This window comes from Microtus pennsylvanicus, chromosome 1 (genome assembly GCF_037038515.1).
Source record: "Microtus pennsylvanicus isolate mMicPen1 chromosome 1, mMicPen1.hap1, whole genome shotgun sequence".
NCBI classification, from domain to species: Eukaryota; Metazoa; Chordata; class Mammalia; order Rodentia; family Cricetidae; genus Microtus; species Microtus pennsylvanicus.
The window spans coordinates 96,120,884-96,148,654 of NC_134579.1; the positions used below are offsets into that span (position 1 = coordinate 96,120,884).

Below are 27,771 nucleotides of genomic sequence, written 5' to 3' on the forward strand. Positions count from 1 at the left end.
GGAGTGGTGCTGGAGCAGTAGCTGACACTTCCTATCTTGGGACACAACCATGAGGCAGAGAGGGCTGACTGGGAATGGCTTGGGCTTTTGAAATCTCAAAGCCCACAGCAGTGACATGCCTCCTCCAATAAGGCTATACCCCCCAATCCTTCCCAGATAGTTCTACCAACTGAGGACCAAGTATTTAAATATATGAGCCTGTGGAGGCCACTCTCATTTGGTCCACTGTACCTGCTTGCCCTGTGTCTGCTTAGCTCTTCTACGGTGGCTCTAATGCTCTTTGGGTAGGGAAGTCTCTGGAGAGAAGCCTGCGAGTCTCTTAGACTTCCATGTCATTAGAAGGTATTCCCAGCATTGGAAGTGAGCACTCACAAAATCTCTGCTGCGGAGGATATTTATTTGTGCATGCCAGGTGGGTGGGATGCCACCGAGCTGTGTCCCCCCAACCGCTCACTGGGGGATTCTAAGTTAGCATTCTACCTGAGCTACACTTCCCAGCCCACTTTCTACTTCTTGAGACAGGACTGGCCTTGAGTTCACTGTATCTATCCCAGGTTGGATTTGAGCTCATGATCTTTCCGACTGAGTGTCCCAAGAAGCTCATCTCAGAAGCAGGCAGAGCCCCAGTCATGGCTTCTGGGGAAACACTTTTCAAGTTTTTGTTGGTGGCTTCACACAATGCTTTTGGACTGGAGGGTAATAAATCTGAAAGGAAGTCAGTGGCATTTATTGAGTGTTTTATTTTCACCAGCTATTTTCAGCTGTGCTGTGTCATTTAATTCCGAGGCGCACTGCCTTCCAGCTGAGAACCCCACAGTAAAGCAATTTGTTCCAGAATGGTTAGAGCAGGGAGAGTGTGAGGTGGGTGGGGCCTGTCTCGGGGATGCTGGAGGCTGGAAGGATTCTTGCTGTGTTCTTGGCAGAGGTGGTACAGGCCCGCTGGGTGGTAAGGGCACCTCTGTCTTTGTGTGTATGTTGAAATTGGGTCTTGCTCTATGATCAATTTGTCCTCAAAATCTGAATCCTCCTTCTCTGCTTTCTGAGTGCAGGGACTATTAGGCATGTGTCACTGTGCTTACCTCTTGGAAATTCTTTTTATTACATTATCCACTTATTTATGGTTGGGGGAATACATGTGCCATGGTGCACACGTGGCAATCAAAGACCAGCTTATGGGAGCTAACTCCCAGGGATCAAACTAAGATGGTCAGACTTGGTAGCAAGTGCTTTTGCCTGCTTAGCCAGCTCACCAGCTTCCTGACCTGGCTCTTTATGTCCATTTGCAGGTGATAAATCCTGTGCTCAGAGGTAGTCACTCAGTGGCCCACATCCCTGCAGAAATATGGAGACTGGCTTCCGCCAGATGTCTCTTGTCAGAGCCTGCTTTTGCATTCCAGCTTTGGGCCTGGCTGTTTCTCATCTAGTCTGGTTTACTTCTGCCATGCTGGGGTAGTGTCACTGAAGAAGGTATTGGTTTGCTAAGAGGGCTAAGGTCTGTCTGTGATGCTCGTACCGAAGAATCCAGAATCTCCCTTCCTGTTTCTGTCCTTACTGCTGCTAGTGGTCCACCCATGACAGTGTAGCTGTCCAAAACAAACTGTTTTCGTTTGTTTGTTTTGAGATAGAGTACGTAGCTCTGGGTAGTCTTTAGCTCAGAGGTCTCCTCCTGCCTTTGCCTTGGAGGTGCTGGATTACAGGTGTGTGCTTTTATTTCATTTAAATTTGATTTTGAGGGACTGGAGAATCGCTCAAATTGAGTGCTTACTGCTCTTGCAGAGGACCCACACAGTGACTCACAGCTGCCTATAAATCCAATCCCAGGGCATCCAGCACCCTCTTCTGGCCTCTGTGGACTCCAGCACTCATGCAGTGCACATAAACTCGATGCAGGCCCTCACATATAAATAATATATTTTTTGAAAAGTTTGTTTTCTTAAACTTTTTTTTCTTTTTCTTTTTTAGAGACGGGGTTTCCCTGTAGTTTTAGAACCTGTCCTGGAACTAGCTCTTGCCCCTCACTGGGGGATTCTAGGCAGATGTTCTACCACTGAGCCACACCCCAGCCCCTCACTGGTGATTCTAGGCAGGTGCTCTACCACTGAGCCACACCCCAACCCCTTAAACTCCCTCCCCAAAGATAGGGTTTCAATATGGAGTCCTGGCTATTCTGCCACTCCCTGTGTAGGTCAGGCTGGCTTCAAACCAACAGAAGTCTACCCTTCTCTGCCTCTGCAGTGCTGGGATTAAGGAGTTTTCCACTATACTCAAGCAGGCCCCTGAATTTAGTAAATTAACAGCTGGGGTCATAATGTGTTGTGGTTGGTGCCTCAGTAGAGATCTGTGAGGACATTTGGATTCATAGATGTGGTAGTATGCTTTTAATGTTTGGGCTCTCTCTCTCTCTCTCCTTCTCGTGTGTGTGTGTGTATGTATGTGTAGATGACGCCAGAGGAGTTCAACTGGGGTGTTGGTGGTATTCTTCTGGAGTCTTCCACCTTGAAAAATTTAAAGATACTTATTTATTGTATGTTCCGTGTTTGCATGTGGAGGTGAAAGGACAACTTGCAGGAGTCAGTTCTCTCCTACTTTTATGTAGGTTCTGGGGATCAAAGTCAGTAGTCATGTTTGGCACAGGCCTATCCTTCTGAGCCATCTTGCCAACTCTGTTATTTATTTCCTCACTTACTTGTTGATGTACAAAAGAGCTCCACAATAGCCTGGAATGGAGTATAACAAAGGTTTATTTATCTGGGGATAAAGTCACAGGGTAGTGCTCCACAGTCCTGTGCCAGCGCTGAGACCTGGAAATGAATCCAGCAGCTGAGAGACCCATGCCCAAAGTGTGGGTATCTTAAAGGTTGTTGGCTGAAGGAGAGCCCACAGCACTCACCTATTTATTTATTTATTTATTTATTTAAGACAGGGTTTCTCTGGGTAATCATGGATGTCCTGGAACTCACTCTGTAGACCAGACAGCCTCAATCTAAGAGATTTGCCTGCTTCTGCCTCCAAAGTGCTGGGATTAAAGGTGTGTGCCACCACTGCCTGACTCTTCCTTCCTTTCTACCTGCCTACCTGTGTTCAGTGTTTTGCCTGCATGTATGTATGTGCACCATGCAGAGGCCGGAAGAGGACATCTGATCTCCTGGAATTGGAGTTAAATTGGGTTGTGACCACCATATGTGTGCTAGGAACTGAACCTGGGTCCTCTGCAAGAACAGCAAGTGTTCTTAACTGCACAGCCATCTCTCCAGCCCCAACCAGCTCTGTTTTTGGAACATGGGCTCTCAGTATTTTTTTCCCTTTAAATGAGAGAGTGTGTGTGTGTCCTTGTGAATATGTGATTGTGGATATGAGTGTGAGTGTGTGTGAGTGAGCAAGCCTGTGTGCCAGTGAACAACCTCAGGTGTGTCATCTTTAGAAACACTGTTTACTTCCTTTAAGACAGGGTTGTTGTGCAATGTTTTTAGCTCTTTTAGCTTTTTGGAGGCCCACCACCCAGCTCCCAAATAAATCACACACGGAGCTTATTCTTAGTTATGAATGCCCAGCCTAAGCTTGGCTTATTTCTTGCCAGCTTTTCTTAATTTAAGTTATCCCGACTATCTTTTACCTCTGGGCTTTTATATTTCTCTATTTTCGTATACCTTTTTTTACTTCTTTCTCCTTGGCTTGCTGTGTATCTGGGTGGCTGACCCTTGGTGTCCTCCTCCTCTTGTTCTCTTGCTCTTCTTCTTCTTTTTTTTTTCTCTCTGAGACAGGGTTTCTCTGTAGCTTTGGTTCCTGTCCTGGAACTAGCTCTTGTAGACCAGGCTGGCCTCGAACTCACAAAGATCCGCCTGCCTCTGTCTCCTGAGTGCTGGGATTAAAGGCGTGCACCACCACCGCCCAGCTTTCTTGCTCTTCTTTTTTCCTCCTAGATTTCTCCTTCTATTTGTATTCTCTGCCTGCAGCCCCACCTATCCTCGCTCCTTTATCTCTTTATTAGGACCATCAGGTGATTCAAACAGGCACAGTAACACAGATTCATAGAGTTAAACAAATGCAGCATAAACAAGAATCATATACTGAATATAATATTTCCCAACACAGGGTTGCTCATTAACCTAAAACTGGATTATTAGGCTAGGTTATGCCAGCTGGCCAACAATCCCAACTATCCTCCTGTCTCTGCCTCCAGTATTGGGATTATTAGTGTGTGCCATCACGTCTAGCCTGGAGTCATGGGTGCTGGGGATAAGTTAGGTCCTTGTGTGTACATGGGAAGTACTGCCTGGCCTTTCCCCCAGCCTCTTTCTTTATTCATATGCATATATATGTCTATGCATGTATACACACACATATGTTTAGCTTTTTAGTCTTAATTGTTTGGGTTGGGGTGTATGCACCAGCCACAGTATGCTTGTGGAAGTCAGGAGGACTTGAGGGAGTTGGTTCCCCCTTTTACCACTTAGGTCATCAAGCTTGGTGGCACCATAACCTGTTGAGCCATCTTACGGGTCCCTCTCCTTATTTTTTCAGACAGGGTCTGTGTAGCCCAGGCTGATGAAGGACTCTGCTTCTTTATTCTCTTAAATCCTGAGGGCAGTCAGGGTTACATGTGTGCACCCCCACACCTGCCTTTCCAGGGTGTTAGAGAGAAGCTAGGGTGGAGGTGCCGTTTGTACTGTTGAGATCTGCCTTTTAGGTTCTCCTGTGTGCAAAGTTCACATTCTTCACGTGCATGTGACCCTTTGGTAATCATTAGTGAGATTTCAGGCCGTGTAGAGTGTCTTACCTTAATCTCTGGGGAAATCTTGAAATAAATAAATGCTTATTTTATTATTATTATTATTATTTTTTTTGAAAGAGCACACAACTGTGATTCTAGTACCTGGGAGCCGAGGCAGGAGATATTTGTTGAGGCTAGTCTGGTCTATGTTTTGAGTTCCTGCCAGCCAGGAGCAAGGTAGTGAGGCCATGTTTTGAACAAATATTTCTTAATAGAGATCTCTGTTACCCCTCTGTTTATTATCCTTCTTCCAGCTCTCTTCATTTTTCTGTCCCTATGTCATTTATATTATGTTAGTGTTTTTAGCAGGTAGCATGCTTTGAGATTGAGCATCATGCAGTATCCCTGACTGGCCTTAGACTTAAAGCAGGCTGTGCTTATTCTGCCTCTACCTCCCAGATTCTGGGATTATAGGTATGTACCATGAGCAGGATTTTGTTTTTATCATTTTATTTTTTGTGTAGACCAGGCTGGCCTGGAGATCAGGACCCTCTGCCTCAGCCTCTTAGTGCTAGAATTATCAGGGTGCACCATTCTGTCCTGCCTACATCAGCCTGGTCAGTCTCTCTCTTTCTCTCTTGCCTTAAATTCCTAACTCTCCTGCCTCTACCTCCCAAGTACTGGAATAACAAGGCATGTACCACTGTGTGTGTTTGTTTTTTGACATCTATGGTTTAGATAAAAAGTTGGCTGTTGATCTGACATTAGGGTTTCCCGGTCTTCTAAACTCATGCAACAGGGAATTATTATTTTTATTATTTTGGTTTTTTGAGACAGGATTTCTCTGTGTATTTCTGGCTGTCCTGGAACTCACTCTGTAGAGCAGGCTGGCCTTGAACTCCACCTGCCTCTGCCTCCCTGAGTGCTGGGATTAAAGGTGTGCACCACCATTGCCCAGCTTGCACAAGGAAGTTCTAAGAATGAACACTGTGGTGATTTGAATGGGAATGGCTGTATACACTTGTATACTTGAATATTCGGTCCCTAGTTGGTGGAACTATTTGAGAAGGACTAGGAGGTGTTGGAGAAGTTGTGGCTTGGAGGTTTAGCTCTCTTCTGCTTCATGCTTGTAGATTGAGATGTAAGCTCTTAGCTACTGCTCCAGTGTTGTGCCTGCCTGTCTACTGCCGTGTGCCCCAACTGTGTTGGTCATAGATGTTTGGCTGGATGCTCCAGCTCACTCCTGCAAATTTTCTCTCTGTCCAAACCCACCCTCTCAGAGAATCTCCAAAAAATCCAGTTTGGCATTCTTGGTGGCAGGGAGCTGAACACGTGGTAAAGTGCTTGCCACACAGGTACAAGGACCTGAGTTTTGCCTCCCAGAAGACCAGGCATAGTGATGTTGAGGAGGCAGAGACAGGAGGGTTCCTAGATGAAGGGGGTCTCCTACTTTCCTAACTTTGTTGAATTGATACGTTCCAGGTAAAGTAAGAGACCCCTGTCTATCATGGCTTGCTCCTAGAACTCTGATTGGGGCAGAGGGAATGGAAAAAGGACGGACATAGACGCACGTACAGCTGGGGTGGATGTGTCATGTGTGTCAACAACTTGGAACTTCGGCACTGCAGGAGGGGTTAGCTAATAGTCTGTAGGAGAGCAGTGTCGGGTTGCAGTTGTTAGTTTTTACACATACTTGAGCAATGGTTTGTAAACACTTGTACTTGAACCAGAAGAAGCTTTGCCATGCCTCTGAGCAGGAGGAAGATTTTGCTAATTCCCATGGGCCTAAGGCATTGGTATCCTTGACATGGCTGTGCCATGTCACCAATACACCTTCAGTCAGGTCTTCATCCACTTACATATTCATTCAGAGTATCCTTGGCTTCCCACAAGACCCTGTCTGGGGGAAAAAAAAGAGGGGAGCGGAGAGATGGCTCAGCAGTTTAGAGCATTGGCTGCTCTCCCAGCAGACCCAAAGTTCAGTTCCCAGCACTACACCTAATAACTGTCTGTTAACACCAGGTCCAGGGTGTCCAATACCCTCTTCTGGCTTCCACGGGCACTGCATGAACCTGCTACACATACATGAAGGCAAACATACATACCTATTTTAAAAGATGATGTAGATGGCAGGAAGGATAACATGTGAGACTGACCTCTGACCTCCACACACTTGTACACAGACACGGGTTTACTGGCACCATCATGGTGGTGGTGTCTTTTTTCCTGGTGGTAATGATGTGCAGCGTCTCTCTGTGTGCTTTGTGACCTCTGTACATTTCTGGAGAATTTATAACAATTTATACAATTTATAATTGTACAATTTATAAATTGTCTGTTGTTAAATTTCAAGCATTCCCTTCCTCCCTAACTGCTCTGTAATGTTCTCCATGGACTTATCCATTCACACAGATGAAGCCTCCTAGTAGGGTTTCTTCTGGGTGCTGTACCCTGGGGAAGGGGGTGGGTCTGGTGTGGCTCTGTGGCTGTGGTCAGAGTCCATTTGCTGAGCCAGCACAGGATACAGGGAGGCCCTACTCCCTGAGCAGCTGTCTTTACCTGTCTTTATCTTGTCTTCCTCAGGCCCACAAACATCCCAGGTCACTGAGCAGCGGGACCTGGACCCTGGGCGAATGCAGATGCCGCAGGGGAACCCGTTGCTGCTGTCCTACACCCTGCAGGAGTTGCTGGCCAGGGACACGGTGCAGGTAGAGCTCATCCCTGAGAAGAAGGGCCTGTTCCTCAAGCATGTGGAATATGAGGTTTCCAGCCAGGTAACTGGGACTTGACAGCGTGCTTCAGGGGAGAGCCACAGACCAACCTGGGACAGGGTGGTGGGAGAGCCATCTGGCTGGCTCTACAGTGTGACCCAACACCTGATGACACAGTTGAGCTGGCCAGACAACTTCTGAATACCTGTGTGCCAAAAGCTGGTTTCCAGCTCAACTGGGTCTCTATCAGGTCCATTCTTTTGAGTGAAATATTTTTTCTTATAAATCTTAATATCTCTCTGTGTCTTTTTCTTTTTGACAGGATCTTGCTATATAACCCTAGCTGGCTTTGAACTCACAGTAATCCTAGTGCCCTGGCCTCCTGAGTTTTCAGATTATAGGCCTGAGCTACCAGACCTGGCTTGTAGGAATCTTTTTTTTTTTTTTTTTTTGAGATAGGCTGGCTTTGAACTATACTGGGATTAAAGACATTTGCCACCATGCCTAGCGACAGTCTTTTTGACTCCAGAGTTTATGCCTGTGGTGGTGTTTCCCTAGTGCTGGTTTGCAGTGTGGGAAATCCCCTGACGATTAGAACATCATCCTTGGGTAATCTGGGTCCCTACCCTGCCTTCTGTTTACATGGGAGGACCAGCTCATGCCCTTCACCCCTTTGGTGATGCCACCTTCCTGCTCTCAGGCACACTAATGTCTGGGTTCATCAGCTCTGCTGTGATGGTCTTGGTGATCCACATGTGGTGTCCCCAGGGCTTTGCCTTTGTGCCTTTGTCCATTTTTTTTTTGGCTGTCTTGCTCCATTTAGGATGGATTTTGCCACCTGTCCTGTGATGGAGTAGTTCGTGGCTAACACTGTCTTTAGTACGTGAGGGACTTGTAGGGACAGTACAGGGCCCACACCCTTCTGAGAAAGCATGGCCCTGGCTATGCCAGGCTTAGTCTGAAAAGCAGTGGGCATCTCATCTTGGGGCAAAGGCCCAGTGTGCAGGTGTCCTTCCTGTCACAGATGACTGCCATATCTGTCTGTCCTCTCTCCCTCCTTCCTTCCTTACTTCCCTTCTACCCTCCCTCCTTCCTTTTCCCTTCTACCCTCCCTCCTTCCTTTTTCCCCTCCTACTCTCACTTCTTCCTTCCTCCTTTTGAGGCAGTCTGTAACCGAGGCTAGTCTGGAAGTCCTAGGTACCCCAACTGACTCTGAGGTCTTCTCTCTGCCTTCCAAGTCTGGGGCGATAGGAATGACTCTCTGCTCTGTAAACCAGGACTCGCAGGGCCTCTGCTCACCAGCAGTCAGACTGTGCTTGGGCTTGCAGGGTTGAGCTGGGCCTCCTCAGGGACAGCAGATCCATCTGCCACCCTGTGGTCTTACCTTGCCACAGTGGAAGCTGTGAGAACCTAGGAAGGGACTCTTAGCTGCAGTGAAGCAGCCCTTACTCCTGGGCCTGATAAACAAAATGTGGGAATTGCAGGTTTTTTTCCTTTGATTTTTGTTTTTTCCCCCTTGCTGAGATCTTTTTCCATTTCTCAGTAGTAGGGTCACAGGTGTGTGCCACCTTCCTGCTTTTTCATGGATGCTGGAGATCTGGATTCAGGTCCTTACGCTTATGTAGTGAGCAGTGTACCTATCTGGCCATCTCCTCAGCCTCATGGTTTACTTTTTAAGTGCAGGATGATTCCCATCCAAGAAGTGAAGAAGTCTCATCATGGCAAAGTGCTATCTAAATGTTATGATTTGTATTTCTATATAGAATTCTAAAACTTTTGCTTTTGGCAAAAACTTGGGGAAGAGAGGATGAGGAATTTGGTAGCACTCCTGTGAGTTCTGTTGCATGGTAGGAGAAGGCAAAGAGGGCTGATGAAATGCCATGGTTGCAGGGCCTCATGACACAGGCATGGGAAAAGGCAGGAGAGTTGAACTTCAAAGTCAGCTTGGAGTACAATGTTTAGTCAAGGCTAGCCTGGGCAGCTTAGTGAGACCTGATTTCAAAAAGTAAAAAGAGAGCCGGGCGATGGTGGCGCACGCCTTTAATCCCAGCACTCGGGAGGCAGAGGTAGGCGGATCTCTGTGAGTTCGAGACCAGCCTGGTCTACAGAGCTGGAGAGCTGGTTCCAGGACAGGCTCCAAAGCCACAGAGAAACCCTGTCTCGAAAAACCAAAAAAAAAAAAAAAAAAGAGGGATGGGGATGTAGCTCAGTGGTAGAGCACCTGCCTAGAATCCCCCAGTGAGGTGCTGGGGTGTGGCTCATTGGTAGAGCTCCTGTCTAGAAGAAATGGTGTGGTTGCTGATATCCTGCTTGCTGTGCTCCCTTTGTTTTGTAGCGTTTCAAGTCCTCTGTGTACAGACGCTACAATGACTTTGTGGTCTTCCATGAAGTGCTGCTTCACAAGTTCCCGTACCGCATGGTGCCAGCCCTTCCACCCAAGAGAGTGCTGGGAGGTAAGACAGGGTTCAGGGAGGCCAGAGAAGTGGGAGCAAGCTGCCCTCCTAAGTGGCATGGTGCTGGGTGGGCCCCTTGTAGCCCAGGATGCTGCTGCTAGGAGGGGCTTGCAACAGGGCTGCAGGATACACGAGCTTTGGTTGTTCTGGGTCATAGCTGTGGCTTAGTCCTGCTCTGGAGGAGAGTGCCCAGCCTTAGGTGCTTTCTGGCCCCAGTGCTGTCCACAGGGTGCTTTAGGCTGTCTGTGGGGTTACTAGTGTCTGACTTGCTTTTTTAGGGTGCCAGCCGTCACAGGATCTTATTTGTCAACCGCAATGACCTCAGAACCCTAGTAAAACTTGATTGATTGGCCTGTGTATTGCTTCTCTCTCCCTCCCTCCTTCTCTCCCTCTTGGTTTTTCAAGACAGGGTTTCTGGGTGTAGCCCTGGTTGGCCTGGAACTCAGAGAGTTCCACCTGCCTCTGCCACCCGAGTGCTGGGATTAAAGGTGTGAGCCACCACACCAAGCTTGTATTGCTTTTCTTGTTGCTGTAACAGAAATGTCTGGCAAAAACAAAGTGAGGAAGGATGGTGCAGTCTGCGGAGCGCTTATGAGGTAGCTGGTTACATTGCATCCACAGTCAGGAAAGGAGAGATGGAGGTCTCAGCTCTTTTTGTCACCTTCAGACCAGGGCAGAGTGCTGGTCACCGTTACGGTGTGTCTTCACCCTCCAATGAATCGTATAATAACAGAAACTTCCTTACAGACCTGTCTAGGACTGGTCTCCTAGGTGATTCCAGATCCTATCAATCAAGCTGACAGTCAGTAATCAACCGTTAAATAGGTAGGCCAATCATGGTGTTGATGCAGGAGGATCATGAGTTCCAGGCCAGTTTGAGCAATTCCAGACCCTGTCTTTACAACAAAAAAGTAAGACTTTATGCCTAGACAAGGCACAGTGACTGCCAGTTCACTTTCCCCGTTTCCCTTCCTTTCTAGTGCAATTGACTCTGCACAGGGAGGAACTTGGTTGTTTTATGTAGTGATCAGCTTCTACCATCCTGAACCTCCTCAATGTGGATATAAACACGTATACATCTTATATCTGCTGGGTGGCTCAGGTTCTGGTGGCCTGCCTCCTTCCCAGCCCTCTGTACCTCTGGGACAGCGGTGCTCTTCAGTAACCAGTGAGCTGCCAGGGAAGGACCCTTGCCTGCATCCTCCAGGGCATAGTGCCTGTGATTGACAGAACTCTAGGCAAATACTGTCACCTGACTCGGCATTTCTGAGAGCCCAGCCTTTGTGGACACTTGGAGGGCTTGGGATGGGGTGGGTATGGGTGTGGGCCTTATCTCATTGTGTTTTTCTTTAGAACTTAACATTAAGACCAGGCTGTTCTGTGCCTCCTGAGTGTTGGTATTATCATGTGCCACCACACCTGACTTTTGGTATCTGTGTTAAAGTAACTTGTAACTTGGATAATCCTAGAACTCACTGAGATCACAGTCTTCCTGCCTCGGCTCCTTAAGTGCTGAAATTAAAGGTCTGTGCCACCATGCCTGCCCTAATAATAACAAACTTCTACACTAGGAGTGCAGGGAAGCTGAGCTGCATCATCAGCATGATAAAGCTGTGTGCTTCTCGTGATGTTTTATCCACATTCTCCTAAGTTGCCTGTGGTGTATGGTGGCTGTGTGAAGTTACACCGGTTCCCAGACTGCTTTTTGTGTGAGCTCTGCAGTCCAGCCTGACCTCAGACACTGTAGCTCAGGCTGTGTTCCATCTTGCTATAGTCTTCTTGCCTCAGTCTCCCGAGTGCTAGGAACACAGATGTGTGTGACACCCAACCTCCCAGTGTTCTCCATTGAAACGGACAGTCTTGGCCATTCCTGCACCTATGGTGCTTGGGGCCTTTGGGGTGGGTCTCTGCTGCCCTCTGTTCTTAGCCTCAGAAGCTGACTCTGAGGGGGGCTCTGCAGACTCCATAGTAACCCTGTATTCTCCTCCAGCTGACAGGGAGTTCATCGAGGGCCGCCGGAGGGCCCTGAAGCGCTTCATCAACCTGGTGGCACGGCATCCGCCCTTCTCAGAGGATGTGCTCCTCAAAATCTTCCTCTCTTTCAGTGGCTCAGTAAGTGTATCCCTCAGGGTTCTGTCCTGGGTGGAATTTTGGCCTGAAACTCTTGCTGTATTCTATTCTTTGTTTGAGACCTGTTTGTACACTTAGGTTAGCCTAGCTTGGGATCACACTGGAGGTAATCCTCCTGTCTCAGCCTCCCCAGTGCTGGGAGCACATACCTGGATTTTATTCCTTGACCCTGTGTTTTTCTTCCTGTCTCCTGTTCCTTGTTTGAATGTCCAGAGTGGATTTATTTATGATTGACAGAGCAAGGTTTCTTTCTGTTGGGGACCAGCCTTGACTGTTGGGGACCAGCCTTGACAAAAATACCTCTTACCAGGGTAGAGGTGTGGGGATTTAGAAATATAGTAAAGAATAGAAAGAGGCAAATGAAAATAATAAAACAGAGAAACATGGAATAGTATCGGGAGGGAATTCCAGTGAGTACTGAAATTTGCCCACATTTAATTTCCAACTGTTTAAAATACCCCTGACCTCAAAAGGTAGGAGTATGACAAAAACTACATTAACATAGTACAAGGAAATGAACATACCAATTGAAGGATGCAGGCTAGAATAAAACATTCTGTAGGAAAACCATTGCCTGGATGGAATCCAAAGTTATCTCCTTAAGGGAACTGGAACTTAATTGGATCCTTAGACTTTTGTTTGAGGTAGGAACGTATCTACTTCTCTGTTCCTGAAGTACAAGGTCTGGCTATTAGCCACACTTGTTGTTAGTAACCTAGATAGCAGAACTCTCTGCTCTAATCTAGGTGGGACCTTTGTTTTTGGTAAAAGCACAATAACCTTGAAGGAACTAGAGGTGAGTTCCAACTCTCTGACCTTTAGTCAGCATGGAAATAGGCTCACATTTTGGGGCCTTCATATAGGGCATCATTCCTTGTGTGACTTGGAGGCTTTGTGTACCTCTGGCCATGGTCCCCTGGAGATAGAAGCTTTCTTCCAGTGGGGCTGTGGTGGAGTCTAAGGCAGGACATCATGTGTGCCTGTGTTAGAAACCACAGTACTGTATATAGTGCTGTGCTGAGGAGTGAGCCCAAGTGTTTTTAACTGTAGGTGGGAGGTGCCACCAGTTCTTGGCAGGTGTACCATTCAGCCTGTACACCATGGGATGGTTCGCAAGTCAGGCAAGGGGCTGGAGATTAAAACACAGAGACAGAGACAGGGGTCATCCTTGAAACAAGAATGCCACATTTTATTATGTTCCAGGGCAGCTTATATAGGGCTCTCCTTGACTAATGGCTATGCCCTAGCTCTCGGGATTTTTCAGCTGCAAGCCCACCAGAAACCACTCCCCTACCATCAGGAACTCATGAGGGTCTCGTGCCCAGAGCAGCTGCAAGTACAGGAAAACAAAGTGTTTACTCCAGCAGGCAAGGGGTCATAGAAAATTCAGGGTCTGAGGGTCTATAGTCCCCAATAGGCCGGCGGGTTCTGTGATGGGTGAACAGGGTGGGGAGGGAAATGTGCATTTGGATGGGCAATCATGGCCTTCCGACCTTTACCCAATTCCTGGGCAGGGGACATGGGGCAGTCAGGAGTGAGTCCAGTTTGTTTCGTATACTTGTGTGTGTGGAATATGTATATGTTGAGTCCTGTGTCTGTGTGTGCATGCTGAGGGTAGAGGAGGATATCCTGTTCTCTCCATCTTCACCTCAGTTTCTAGAGACAGGGCCTTTTACTGGAACTGGGGCCGGGCTGGTAGCCCACTCCAGCCATCCTCCTGTCTCTACTTCCCTCATGGCCATACACAGCTTTGCACATGCTGGGGTGTCAAGCTCGTCCTCATGCTTTAGTAGCAAACGCGCCTACCCACTAAGCCAGCTCCCCAGACCAGCTCAGCTTTTACTTCTCCAAGGGGAAGCTGGACTCCTTAGGAGGTCCTAGGCTTTCACTTCCAGCAGGTGATACCCCCGGGTAACTAAATCTTCACCCACAGTGGATAGTGTAGGTGCTTACAACCTTGCTTGTTTGTTTGTTTGTTTATTGCAGTGCTGCCTTCGAACCTTGGGCCTTATGATGTTGGCACCTACTTGCTGTCTAGTGAGACTGCTAGCCCTAGTGTGGTTTTCGAGCCTGGGGTGCAGTGGTGTTGGATTCCAGAGCAGGAATGAGGGTGGAACCAGGGAGCCACCTGTACTCCAGGCAGAGGCTTAGGTCAGGTGCAGAGGGTATGGCACTTCTTTTTTGTTTTTCAAAGCAGGGTTTCTTTGTAGCTTTGGGGCCTGTCCTGAAACTAACTTCTGTAGACCAGGCTGACCTCGAACTCACAGAGATCCACCTGCCTCTGCCTCCTGAGTGCTGGGGATTAAAGGCGTGTGCCACCACCGCCTGGCAGGTATGGCACTTCTTATGTTGACAGGAAGGTTTCTTGTCTCTTTGTCTGTCCATGGATGGTCTGTGTCTATAATGTCCCTCGTCCTCGATTTTCCTTTTTGGTAAAAGAGTTAGAAATGGTCTTTAAGCTCCTTCACACAGGCTTGGCTGCCCACTATGTGTTTCTGTTTCCCAGGTGACTCTTTGCCTGATTTGAAGGCTTGGCTTTCCTAGTGAGGTCTTCATCCAGGGCCACATGTCAAGGCCCGGCCTGAGACCAGTGCCCCCACTTTTCCTTTCCTACCGTCCCAGCGCTCTACAGATCTCTAACCCCGAGGATCTGTTTACAGGAAGCAGCAGTCTCTTCCTGTCCATTGCTGCATGGAGTCTGAAGGGTCTTGTGGCCCCGTGCCTTCTCTGGGGTCCATGCTGAGCCTGTTGTAGGTGCAACTCTGTGATTCTGGACAGGGGCCTCGCTCTCTTCTGGAGGTGGAGCTTGGCTGTGCTCCTGTCCTTCTGCTGGACTTTTACCTGCAGTTTAACTCTAAAGGGTCTACAAGACAGCAAAGACATTCTGGAATGCCGGAGGACCAGCAAATGCACAAGAGCAAGTTTCTCTTCAGAAGGGACTGCCTCTGTTTTTCACTGTTTTGAGACAGGGACTGGAACTCAGGAGTTATCCCCCTGCTTCAGCCTCTTGAGTTCTGGGATTGCAGGCATGCACCACCTCACCAAACTCCTGAAGAATTTGTCTGTCTCCCTCTCTCTTCTAATAGTGTGTGTGTGTGTGTGTGTGTGTGTGTGTGTGTGTACAGTTGTAAATGCCTATGTGCATGCATGGAGGCTGAAGGAGGACATCTGGTGTCCTGCTCTATCACTGTCTGCCTTACTCCTTTGAGACAGGGTCTCTCACTGAACCTGGAGTTATGCTGGTAGTCAAAAGGTGCCAGCCATTCTGCCTCTGTTCCCCAGTGCTGGTTACAGGCGTATGAGGAAACACCTGGCTTTTGGCCTACGCTCTAGGGATTCTGAATTGGATCCTCATGCTTGTGTAACAAGTGCTCTTACCCATTGGACCATCTTCCCAGCCTCACTTTCTTGAACCAGGGTCTTGTTGTGTAGCCTATACTGGCCTGGAGCTCTTTCTCCTGCCCAAGGTCTCCCCAGTGCTGAGGTGATAGGCAAGCCTCACCAGGCCTAGCTCTTGTGTTGGCTGAAGTTGTAAGGAGCTTACTTGCTCTCAGCTGGGTGTCACTGCCGGCAGAAGAGGATGAAGCTGTCTCTTTCCTCTTTCAGGATGTTCAGCACAAGCTCAAGGAGGCTGCCCAATGCGTTGGAGATGAATTCACGAACTGTAAACTGGCTGCTAGGGCCAAGGTAGTTTTCTGATTTTGGGTTTTCCTTCCCCTCTTAAGCAGACAAATGGTAGTGCTAAGCCTTGGTTACTCTCACCATGCCTCTGTTGGGCGATGGGGATCACACCATTATCTACCACCTGCCCTTGTCGGATCCCCTCGTAGCGGGGTTCAGCTTTTAGCCATGAGTAAGCAGGCTCCAGGATGTCCTCCTCTCTCTGAGACTAAACATCAGGCCATTGTCTCTTTTCTTGCCACCCTTTCCTAGGACTTCCTCCCAGCTGACATCCAGACCCAGTTTGCCATGAGTCGGGAGCTGATTCGAAATGTCTACAATAGCTTCTACAAGCTTCGAGACAGAGCCGAGCGGATTGCGACCCGGGCCATTGACAATGCTGCCGATCTTCTCATATTCGGGAAGGAGCTCAGGCATGTGGCCTGTAGGGACTGTGGCATAAGTCTGGTTGGGGGCTGGGTCTGCCTACCATCCTGACCCATTGCACTGTGGGAAGAAGAGTAGATCCACAGGTAGTGGGAGGGGGCAGGAGAAAGCAGTGGTGATGGTTATACAGGGTGCTGGGACCCTCACACACCTCCTGTAGCTGGCGCTGGGACCCTCACACACCTCCTGTAGCTGGCGCTGGGACCCTCACACACCTCCTGTAGCTGGCGCTGGGACCCTCACACACCTCCTGTAGCTGCTCACAGTGTAGTCTTCTTGGCACCTTTCACTGCTGTGAGAAGATACCTGACAGCAGCGACTTCATGAAGGAAAGAAGTGTTGATTGTGTCACACAGTCTGAGGGTGTGTAGTCCATCATGGCAGGAAAAACATGGCAGTAGGAGCACGAGGCAGCTGGTCACATGACATCCACAGGCAGGAAGCAGAGAGAGATGGATGCTGGTGCTTAGCTCACTTCCTTTTTATTTAGTCTGTGCCCAGACCAGGGAAGGATGCTACCTTCTTCAGTTCCCACCTCAGTTAACCTAGTTTAGAAGATCCCTCAAGGGCATGCTCGGAGGGTTTGTTTCCATGGTTAGATTCTCCCGTGTTGAATTAACCAGCACAAATATAAAACAACAACAACAAAAAATTTGCTTGCCTTGGCAAGAGCAGCCAGTGGCAGACCAAGTTTCCTTTGTAGGGGTGTAGAACCCAGCTTCCCCAGCACACAGCCATTCATGTCTTGTTGGTAGTAGCAGTGATTTCCTGGGTCTAGAGGGGCCTGAGATCCTGCCTTTCTCACTGACTGCCAGACATCCCTACTGAACCTTCCAGAGTCTCAGATCACTCCCTGGAGCTCTGACCCTCCTGCGAACAGAGTTGTGGGGAAGGGACGGCAGATGAGTGTGTGTTCTGTTCCTACAGTGCGTTAGGCTCTGACACAACCCCTCTGCCCTCCTGGGCTGCTCTGCACCTCAGCACGTGGGGCTCCCTGAAGCAAGCACTCAAGGGCCTGTCCGTGGAGTTCGCGCTGCTTGCAGACAAGGCTGCTCAGCAGGTGAGTGGCTTCCTTCTCCTTGGGTCCCTTGTCCCAGAACATGCTGTCCTGTGTGGTGGGGCACCATTGATTAGCCTGGCTTTGAGAGCTCTGTGTAGATGATCTCCTGTCTAAGTGGAAACTGCTTGTACCCATCTGTTCTGGGTGACTCTCCCTGAGCCACTTACGCTTCTGAGAAGGCCGCTAGTGACAGAAACAGATTGGGTCCTTGTTCCCAGCCCTGACGTTGCTGAGGTTAAATGGATCTGTCCTTGGCACCCTAGTCCTGCGCTTGCAGTTTGCTTCTGGATGGACCACATATTTCCCCTTTGTGCCAGCTTGTGCTTGGCAACCAGTGACTTAACCCATTGGAATAATAACTAAGTGCCCGGTACCCCAAGAAACTTCCTCCTCTGTATTCACTTATTAACCTCAAAAAGTTCTGCTATGTGTACAGAAGCTATACGTATTTTTTAATTTGTTTATTTATTTTTGTTGTGTGTAGTGTACTGAGGGCCTTGCATTTGTTAGACAGGTGCTCTACCACTGAGCCGCACCTCACCCTGGCACTGGGGGATTCTAGACATGTGCTCGGCCACCAAGCTACTTCACTAGCCCTCTTTTTACTTTTCCTTTGGTCATTGTTGTTGAGACAAGGTCTTATTAAGTTGTCTAGCCTTGAATCCCCCTGCATCTGTCTTTCGAGTAGCTGGCACTGTCTGTCTGGATGCCACTTCACCTACAGTTGTAAATAAGTTGATATCCTTGTTGAAGCTCTGCTCCCTGCTCAGGACCAGAGCTTTTCAGGTACCTGTCTGGAGTGATGCACCTGCTGGGAACTTGGGGGATTTTCTCGGTAGAGGCTGGAAGCTCAGAGCCCATGAGGTTTCTGTGAAAGAGGGAGTTTGACCGCTTTGTTTGTGTGGAAAGTCCCTATTTTCTTCCTCCCGGGGCCCGTGCATTCCCTTTAGAGATGTGCCTGTGTTTTTTACCGTGTGTGGTGTATGTGTGTCCAGATACACATGTATGTGTTCATATGTGTCTGGAGATCAGGAGATAACTTCACATGTCATGCTCAAGGATGCTATTTGCCTCCATTAAGATAGGGTTATTTGTTGTCCTGGAGTTCACCAATTAGGCCAGACTGGCTGCTCATCGGTCCCCCAGAGATGCTCATGTCTCCATCTCCCAGCACTGGGAGTACAAGCAAGAGCCATCATGCCCTGAATTTTCCTGTGGATTCTGAGGTTTGAACTTGAGTCCTCATCCTTGCAAGGCCAGCACTTCACACTATCTCCCCAACCCTCAGTGTTGGTGTCTTTTGCCTTTTTAATGACATACACGTCTATATATGTTATAGACATGTATGTGTTTGTGTCTATATAAATGTTTGTGCACATGTGTGCAAGTGCCCAAGGAAGTCAGAAGAGGGTGTTAGATCCCCCAGGAGCTGGAATTTTGTAGGTTGCTAGCCACCTTATTTAGGTGCTGGAACTGAACTCAGGTACTCTGCAAGAGCAGCAAGTGCTTTCACCACTGAGCCGTCTCTCCAGCCCCCTAATTTTCAGACTTCATTTATTTATTGTATGGGAGGGGTGGTGCATGTGTGCCACAGTGTGCATGTGGAGGTCAGAGGACACTTACAGGAGTTGATTCTCTCCTAAGCGTGGGTCCTGGGGATTGAACTCAGGTCTGAAGGTTGGTGGTAAGTGTCTTCACCCACTGAGCCATCTCACACTAACCCTGTTAATCAGTTAGTTTATTCCTTCCCATTATTGGTGCCCCTTTCCAATTTAGAGGCCAAGACTTGAGGTGTCAGACTTGGCAGGATGGAGAGGCAGGGGCTTGGGCAGGACCTGTGCTTTGTAGTTTGTGTGCCATGACATTGCTACAGAAACTTTGGTTTGGATCTCGGTTTCTCCATTGATTATATATAAGAGGGTCAAAGTAGATCATCAATGTCTTTTATCTTTTTTCTACTTTTTATTTTTATTTTTTTTTTGTGTGTGTGCATGGGTGTACCACAGTGCATGTGTGGAGGGCAGAGGACAGACAGCTTTGGAGAGCCCGCTCTCTCTCCCCTTCTCCCTTGTTTAGATAGGGTCTCTTATGTCTGCAGTGCTGTATATTCTGGGGTGGTTACCTGAGAGCTCCCAAGTGTTTCCCTGTTTCTGTTCCCGTCTCTGGAGCTTACTAGGTATTCTCTGGGTTTTGGGGGTTGAACTCAGGTAATCATGCCTGCTTTCATAGTGGATGCATTTGACCACTGAGTCACCTCATTGACCTCAACTATTTCTCTCTCTCTGTCTCTTAATTTTTTGGAGACAAGGTCTCACTATGTAGCCCTGGCTGGTCTAGAACTCATCTGCCTCTGCCCCTAGAGTTCTGGGGTAATAACATGTGCCACCATGCCTTCCCTTGCTGACTCTTTCCTTTGTTAAATATGCATGTATGCGTGTGTGTGTGTGTGTGTGTGTGTGTGTGTGTGTGCGCGCGCACACACACACATTATGATATGCTTGTGGAGACGAGAGAAAAAGAGAGACTCAGTTCCCTTCTTCCACCCGTATGGGTCCTGGACATTAATCTCAGTTGTCAATCTTGGCAGTAAATGCCCTGCCTGGCAAAGCCTTCTCACCAGCCCCAGACTACTTTCTTTTAACAGTGTAACTGTCCTCCAAGTATGGGCTCAAGAAGCATACATGAAGCTGTTTGTCACAGAGTCTGGGCAAGCTTCTCTCTTCTCAGTGGGAAGCCTTAGGTCAGGTGCTGGGATTCTGCAGTGCACAGGATGAAAATCCCTTCCCAGAGTCTTTTAATTCAGCTGATTATGTCTTGAAGTTCATGCATCCAGAGCTCTGGATGGGCAGCGAGTAGCTTGAGGCTCTTCCCAGCCCTGTGCTTCTTTGACATTTTTGAGTTCTTTATTAAAACTCAACTTTGGGGGGATGTACTTCTCCCTTATTAATATTCCTCCCACTCCTTAGGTATGTTGAAGTTAATGGAATTTTGTTTTGCTTAGTTTAGGGTCTTAGGTTTTAGGGGGACAGTATTCTCACTTTGTTCCTGAAGGTGACCTGCTGCTTGCTTTGTAGCCAAGCCTGGCTTTGAACTTATGATTCTCCTGCTTCAGCCTCCTGAGTGCTGGGATTATAAGTGTGCACCAACATGCCCAGCTTGGTGTGTGTGCATGTGTGCAGAGGTCAGAGGAGGATGTCGGGATCTTCATCATTGTGCACTGTTCCTTGAAACAGGGTTTCTCACTGAACCTGGAGCTAGGCAGGTGGTCTCAGTCCCCACTGATACTCCTGTCTTTGCTCCACAGCATTGGGGTACAGTTGTGCAAGAGGCCACCGCTGGCTTTACCTGAGAATTGGTATCTAAATTCAGGTCCTCATGCTTGTCTAACAAGTGCTAAAAAAAAAACCTGTTGAGGAAACAATTGCTCCAGCCCCTGTGTTTTGTGCCCCTCCCACCCCAGACAGGGCTTCTCTGTGTAGCTTTGGAGACTGTAGTAGAACTCACTCTGTAGACCCGGATGACTTCGAACTCACAGAGATCTGCCTGCCTCTGCCTTCCAAGTGCTGAAATTAAAGCATGTGCTACTACTACTACCGCCGCCTGGCTGTGCTGTGCATTTCTTGAAGGCATGCGCTTGAATGATCAGTCTTTCTCTTTTTCTTTTCTTTTTTAAATTTCTTTATGTATAGTGTTCTGGCTGCATGTACATTTGCAGGCCAGAAGAGGGCATCAGATCTTATTATAGATTGTTGTGAACCCCTGTGTGGTTGCTGGGGATTGAACTCAGGACCTTTGGAAGAGAGCAGCCAGTGCTCTTAACCTCTGAGCCATCTCTTCAGCTCCCCCTCCTTTTAAAAGTCATTACTATGTGTATGGTGTACCTGTGTTTGCATTTGTGTGGAAGCCAGATGTTTGCATCATGTGTCTTTGTATGCTATTCATCTTTTTTTTTTATTTTAAAATTTAATTTATGTGTGTGGATGTTTTGCCTGTATATCTATGAACCATGTGTGTGCCTAGTACCTGCAGACACCAAAAGAGGGCAATGGATCCGATGGTACTAAAGTTATAGTCAGTTCTGAGCCACCACATGGGTGCTGAGAATTGAGCCCAGGTCCTCTGCAAGAGGAGCCAGTGCTCTTTGCTGTTGAGCCATTTCTTCAGCTCCTCTGTTGTAATGAGAGGGGGGCCCTTTGTTTGTCCCAGTTGCCCGGCTAGCTTACACTCGAAATAATTACACAGAAACTGTATTCATTAAACACTGCGTGGCCCATTAGCTCTAGTTTCTTATTGGCTAATTCTTACATCTTAATTTAACCCATTTCTATTAATCTGTGTGTTGCCACATGCCAGTGGCTTACTGGGAAAGATTCAGCATGTCTGACTCTGGCAGCTCCATGGCGGCTCTCTGACTCTGCCTTCTTCCTCCCAGCATTCCTTTAATCCTTCCCCCCACCTAAGTTCTGCCCTATCAAGGCCAAGGCAGTTTCTTTTTTCATTAACCAATACAAACAACACATAGACAGAAGGAACTCCTATACCACTCCTCCATCTCCCCCTTCTTTAAAAAGACATCTATCTATCTATCTATCTATCTATCTATCTATCTATCTATCTCCATCCATCCACCCATCCACTAGTCAGTCAGTCAGTCAGTCAGTCAGTCTGTCTGTCTGTCTGTCTGTCTGTCTGTCTGTCTGTCTGTCTGTCTGTCTGTCTATCTATCTATCTATCTATCTATCTATCTATCTATCTATCTATCTATCTATCTATCTATCTAATCTATCTATCTATCTATCTGGGTAGGGTCTCACTGTGCCTCCCTGCCTTGCCTGGCACTCACAGAGATCCATCTGTCTCTGCCCCTCCAGTCTGCCACCACATCCGGCTCCAGCTTACTTTTTGAGACAGACTCTCTCACTGAACCTGGGGCTCTAGTTCAGCTAGATCAGATAACCTGCAAACTTTCAAGCTCCTGGGTTTGTCCGCTTTCAAACCCCACCCTCTCCCAGAGCTCTGGAGTTTCATTAAGTGTGGTACTATTCCTGGCTTTTTATGTGGGAGCTGGGAATCTGAACTCAGGTCCTCGTGTTTGCATGGCAAAGGCTTTGCTGTCTGAGCCATCGCCCCAAGCTTCTTTCCTTACTTGGGAAATCTTTGGCTCACCTGTTAACTTCCAGAACTTACTACCTAGTGTCTGAACTGGCTGCAGTCGTGAGATTGAATTACCTGGGAACCTCCTGATTTAGTGAATTGAAGCTTAGGCGGTCATCTCACAGAGTCCCCCTGAGGTGACCACATCCGACTCTCAGTCCAGTTCCTGTGTTTCCATGAAAGTGTCTTCATTTCCTGTCAATCTTCTGCCTCCTCTTATCCTCATGGTTCTTCGTGCCCAAGTCAATGTGCAACTTCTGGGGTGAGCATATCTCTTGGCTACAGCTGGAGTACTAGGAGCTTCAGGCATGTGTTGGCTGGGACATGTGTGCATGCACACATATGGGCAGTATGCACATGGCTGTCACTGTCTCCAGAGTGCTTCTGCTGCATGTGTGTTGGAAGCCAGGCATTGTGTGAGCGACTGTTGCTCAACCTTGTCCCCAGGGTGCCATGGATGAGTTTCAGCACTGGGCTTTTCCCATCATCACCAGATATTCTAATAGGGCTGTCTGTATGTCTGTCTGCTTGTCACAGTTGTCATGCTGCCTGTATACAACATCCAGAGCCTGTAGCCTCTGTCCCATCCTCCCCTGCTTTGGCTTCGTGGAAGGGTCAGAATGTCTGGGTCACTACTCCACTTATGCCTCCCCATACTAGGTCCTGGTCTCTTCCTCTCTGGTCTCTTCAAGATCCCTTTCCAGACCTCTTTCCCTATTAAAGGGCCCCTCTCCCAGCATCCTTCCTGCATCTCTCTCCCTTTGGACATGCATAGCTTCAGAGAGAAGCGGTTTAAGTGTTGGGCAGAGCTGCTGGGTCAGCATGAGGTGTGGCTCTATCTTACCTGTGAGACACTGCATGTGGAGGGCCAAAGGACATGTGTCTGGAGTGGAGAGGGTACTGCCTTGCCCTCATAACTGACAGGTTTGACCTGCAGGGCCCCGAGAGGGGAAACTGGACCTCCTGAAACCTGAGCTGGTGGCTCAGGAGAGCTTCCAGGCCATGGGTAGGGAGTGAACTCTCCAGGGGTACTGGGTTCTGGGTGGCATATGTTGGTTAACTCAAACTCACCCTGTCCTCTGAGCTGTGGTCAGGTATGGGGTGAGTTCCCAGGTGGGTGTTGTGTCCTGGGTGCTGTATGTTGGCTAACTCATCCTTGTCCCTAGGGTAAGAAGGAGGAGAACGATGTGGTGGAGAAGCTGAACCTCTTCTTGGACTTGCTACAGTCCTACAAAGTGAGTCTCCAACAAGTTGTCTGATAGTGACCTTGGGTTATTGAAGGGTATGAGGTCAAGGCTGTGCAGAGAAGGGACTGTCGTGATTTTCTGTGACTCTTCTTGAGGAGAGATGCAGAGAAGCATCTGTTTGCCCCAGATGGACACTGACAGGCCAGGGGAGAGGTGCCGCCTTGCGTCCAGCTGCTGAGGTTATTGGGACTGGTTACAGAAGTGCCAGTGGCTCACAGGTGGCTGCACTACGAAAGTGTGGTCCTACTCCCCACTCAGGTTTTACCTCTTATTTAATCTTTGGGAAATCCTGTAAGTCTCCCCCATCCTCCACGAGGCAGTGTTAGTGGGCCTGAGTCCTCGCAGCTGCTCTGCTTCAAGATGGTGATGGTCACATCTGACCAGAAGGAAACCTGTCTGCCTGAGAGTCCCTTAGGCTGGCTCAGCACCCCAGAAGGCCCCTAAGTTGAGGGGAAGACAATTGTAGTGTGTGGTAGAAACCAAGATGACTATCTGGCTCTTGAGTGATTGGGGACCAGGTCCATATGCAAGGGCTTTGCTGCTTCTCATGGACAAGGATTCCAGGAAGCCAGGCTGAACTTTGAGATGATTTTGAGTGGCCAGCGTCCATGAGGGGTGGCTCATGTTATGGAGGTAGAGAAACCTTCATTTCAGAAGAGCTCCTGGAGAGCTGGCCCAGTGTTTACAGGGAAGATTTTGGAAGAGTTTGCTCTGTTGACTGAGATGTTAACACGTGACTCTGCCCTTGAGAGGCTTGTGCTTCCTGCACGTACCACCATACCGATCTCTTGTCTGGTTTCTGACTGGGGAAGACAACTGATGCCAATGTGTCTTCTTTCTCAGGCACACTGTCCTACCACCAGTAAGACATTGGCTATAGGCGGGTGGTGGTGCCTTTAATCCCAGCACTCGGGAGGTAGAGGCAGGCGTGTGAGTTCGAGGCCAGCCTGGTCTTTAGAGCAAGTTCCAGGACAGGCTCCAAAGCTACAGAGAAATCCTGTCTCAAAAATACAAAACAAAACAAACAACAAAAAAAAAACATTGGCTGTCTGGAGTTGGTAGTGTTGGTAGTCTGAGGTGGTGCTGCCTCAGAGTCCTGAACTAGACAACTCCCATTCTTGAAGGCAGGTTCTCCTCTGGGGTCTGGGGTCTTACAGTCTGCTTTTGCACAGACCAACCTGAGCCAGGAGATCTGAATGAGGCTTGCTCTGAACCAGAGTTTGTATGTATCTTTCTTATTTTAATTACATTAATTAGTGTGTCTGTGTGTGTGCATGTGCAGAAGTCAGAGGACAGCTTGCAGGAATCAATTATTGCTTTCCATCATGTGGGTCCTGGGAATCAAACTTAGATCATCACCCTCCTCCCACTCCAGTCCTGTCCTGGACTCTGCACAGGAAAAGCCGGTGCTCCCAAGGGCCTTGATTGTTCTCTGTCAGTCAGCATGAGCCTTTCTGGCTGCATCTGCTCTCCCCTTTCAGATGGGAGATGGGAGTTTTTGAAGGTCTCCAGAGCTTCCAGGCTCCAGGTCCCTTTAGGATGTGCTGCAGTAGGTGAGCATGCCTCCCTCCCTGCAGGACCTGTGTGAGCGGCATGAGAAGGGCGTGCTTCACAAGCATCAGCGGGCATTGCACAAGTACGGCCTGATGAAGAGGCAGATGATGAGCGCCGCGCATGGCCGAGAGCCCGAGTCTGTGGAGCAGCTGGAGTCACGCATCGTGGAGGTGAGCAACAGACAGGCGACAGCAGGCAGCTGTGGGTTGCATGTGGTGTGACATCTGGAGTAGCTCCATCAGCTCTTCCTGGTCGGCTGGGTGAGCTCCGGGATTGTGAGTATGCAGAGCAGGGCTGGGGCCTGGTGGAGGTGGGAGCTGTCCCAGGGGCTCTGCAGCTGCGTGCCTGGCTTTGCATTTCTTTGGTGTTCCCTCCTGTGGATGTGAGGGCAGGGGTCAGCCCCCGGGCTCAGAGCAGATGCTTCGTCCTACATCCTCACATCCAAGGGTCCAGTGTTCAGATCGGGTCTCTACTTGCAGCAGGAGAACGTGATCCAGACCATGGAGCTCCGAAACTACTTCTCCCTGTACTGCCTGCACCAGGAGACGCAGCTCGTCCACGTCTACCTGCCTCTCACCTCGCACATCCTGGGGGCCTTTGTGAACTCCCAGATCCAAGGGCACAAGGAGGTGAGCCACCTCTGTCCCCGCTCTCACTAACACCATCTTGTTTTCAGCTGCCTGGCCTGTGGCCTGCAGTCAGTGACCTCAAGAATGAAGTTGATACCCATTGGCCTTAAGAGTTCCTAGGTGTGCCAGCCTCTTGTGTGGTCAGGATGGTGACATCGAAAACTTGTGAGCAGGATCAGAAAGATGTCAGGAAGTTCATTCCTTTTACAAGAACTCTTGGAGTCAGGGAAAGCATACGGAGTCTCCAAGCCTCACAGTTGAAGAGGTGGTGGGGGTTAGTTTGTCTGGGAATACTGTACCACAGAGGAATTTCCTAGAAACTCCTTGTCAGTTGCCTTTAGGGGTGGCCTCTGGAGCCGCTGGGGGAAGAATGCTTGGGAATACTCTGAGACATGGAAACCCTGGGATGCTTACCTTGTGCAAGTGGCCTATAGCTCTGGGACCTCCACTGTGCTCACTTTCACCAGCTGGGGCTGAGGCAGCACTTCAAAGAGGGTGCCTGTCTAGCTCCTTGGTTGTATGATTTTTTGGGGGGGGGTGTAAAACTGATGCCTACTAATGGGATGAGAGCAGCCCAACTAACGATTCATTGAAGTCTATTTGGTGAGTAAAATTAGTTCTTTGGGGGCTCTTACAGAGTGGATGCTTATAGACAGCTGTGCTTTCCCTCCCAAATTGCCAACTCCCCAACAACTAAGTCCCTGTTTTAAGCCTTTAAAAATTTTATTCAATATTTATGTTTATGCATGAGTTTATAGGTATCACATGTATGCAGGAGTCCACATAATGTCAGATCCCTTGGAACTGAAGTTACAGGTGGTTATGAGCCACCTGATAGAGGTGCCGGGAACCAAACCCATGTGCTCTGCAAGAGCAGCAAGTGCTCGTAACTTCTGAGTCATCTTTCCAGTGTTTCCTGTCCTCCTGTGAGACAGGATCAAACTATGTAATTAGGCCTGGCTGCGCTTGAACTCAAAGAGATCTGCCTGCATCTGCTTGGGTGTTGGGATTAAAGGCATCTACCACCATACTCAGGGACATTTTCTTTTCTATCTTTTTTATTGTTGTTGTTTTTTTATTTTTGGTATGCATATGTGTTGTGTATGTATGAATGTTTGCATGTGAATTGGCATATATGCACTCATTTGGAGGTCATGGGTTGATGTGGGTAGTCTTCCTATGTGTATGCATGTGTGTGGAGGTCATGGGTTGATGTGGGTAGTCTTCCTGTATGTGTGCATGCGTGTGGAGGTCATGGGTTGATGTGAGTAGCCATCCTGGATCATTCCCCACCTTATATATTGAGGCAGAGCTGCAGTTTCCTGAACCCAGAGCTCACCTATTCTGCTAAGTTAACTAGCCAGCGTGCTGAGGGCATCTTCTGTCTCCCTTCTGTGTAGGCGGTCACGTCCGCTTGACATTTACTTGGGCATCCAAACTCAGATTTACATGGCGATCACTTTAGCCCTCCTAAGTTTTTATTTTATATGGCTTTGAGTTTACAGTGGAATCTGGCTTCAAGCACTAATGTCAAAACAGCAGAGGTGACCACTAACTCAGAAAACATTCAGAGCCAGCGGGAGTTCTGTGTCTGTGTGTGTTCTGTCCTTACCCTGTCAGAATCCTGCTGGTCTATAAACATTGTCCAGCCTTGGGAGGGAGAGACAGCCTATTTGATTTCAGTCTGGCATGTGTCTAAATGGTGGCTTGCTGCAAGATGGAGTCACCATCTCTGATTAGGATTTGGAGGGCCAGTTTGATCACATCTGCTTTTCCCAGTTACCCAGTTGCTTTGCTGTCTATGGGAGCCTCATCTCCCTCGAGGAGGGCATTTGGTTATCTGTTCTATGTTGGTTACAGGGACTGAATTGAGGTCATCGGGTTGGCGGTAAGCATCTTTACCTGCCAAGCCCTCTTGAAGACCTGGTCTTGAATTTTTGATATTCTGCCTCTACCTCCTACATGTCACACACCTGGCTTATGTGGTACTGGGGATCCAAATCCAGGGACCATGC

The 27,771-nt window shown here is 48.5% G+C and overlaps 1 protein-coding gene across 1 annotated transcript in view; it reads left to right on the forward strand.

Moving 5' to 3' along the window:
* Snx8 (sorting nexin 8) overlaps positions 1–27,771 on the forward strand; it is a 57,634-nt gene that overhangs the window by 27,658 nt on the left and 2,205 nt on the right. The window contains exons 2-10 of the mRNA XM_075974569.1: positions 7,295–7,485; positions 9,758–9,875; positions 11,866–11,987; positions 15,612–15,692; positions 15,939–16,099; positions 17,040–17,172; positions 23,493–23,561; positions 25,151–25,297; positions 25,607–25,756. Coding sequence (XP_075830684.1) covers positions 7,295–7,485; positions 9,758–9,875; positions 11,866–11,987; positions 15,612–15,692; positions 15,939–16,099; positions 17,040–17,172; positions 23,493–23,561; positions 25,151–25,297; positions 25,607–25,756 — 1,172 coding nt within the window. The remainder of the gene's footprint in view (positions 1–7,294; positions 7,486–9,757; positions 9,876–11,865; positions 11,988–15,611; positions 15,693–15,938; positions 16,100–17,039; positions 17,173–23,492; positions 23,562–25,150; positions 25,298–25,606; positions 25,757–27,771) is intronic.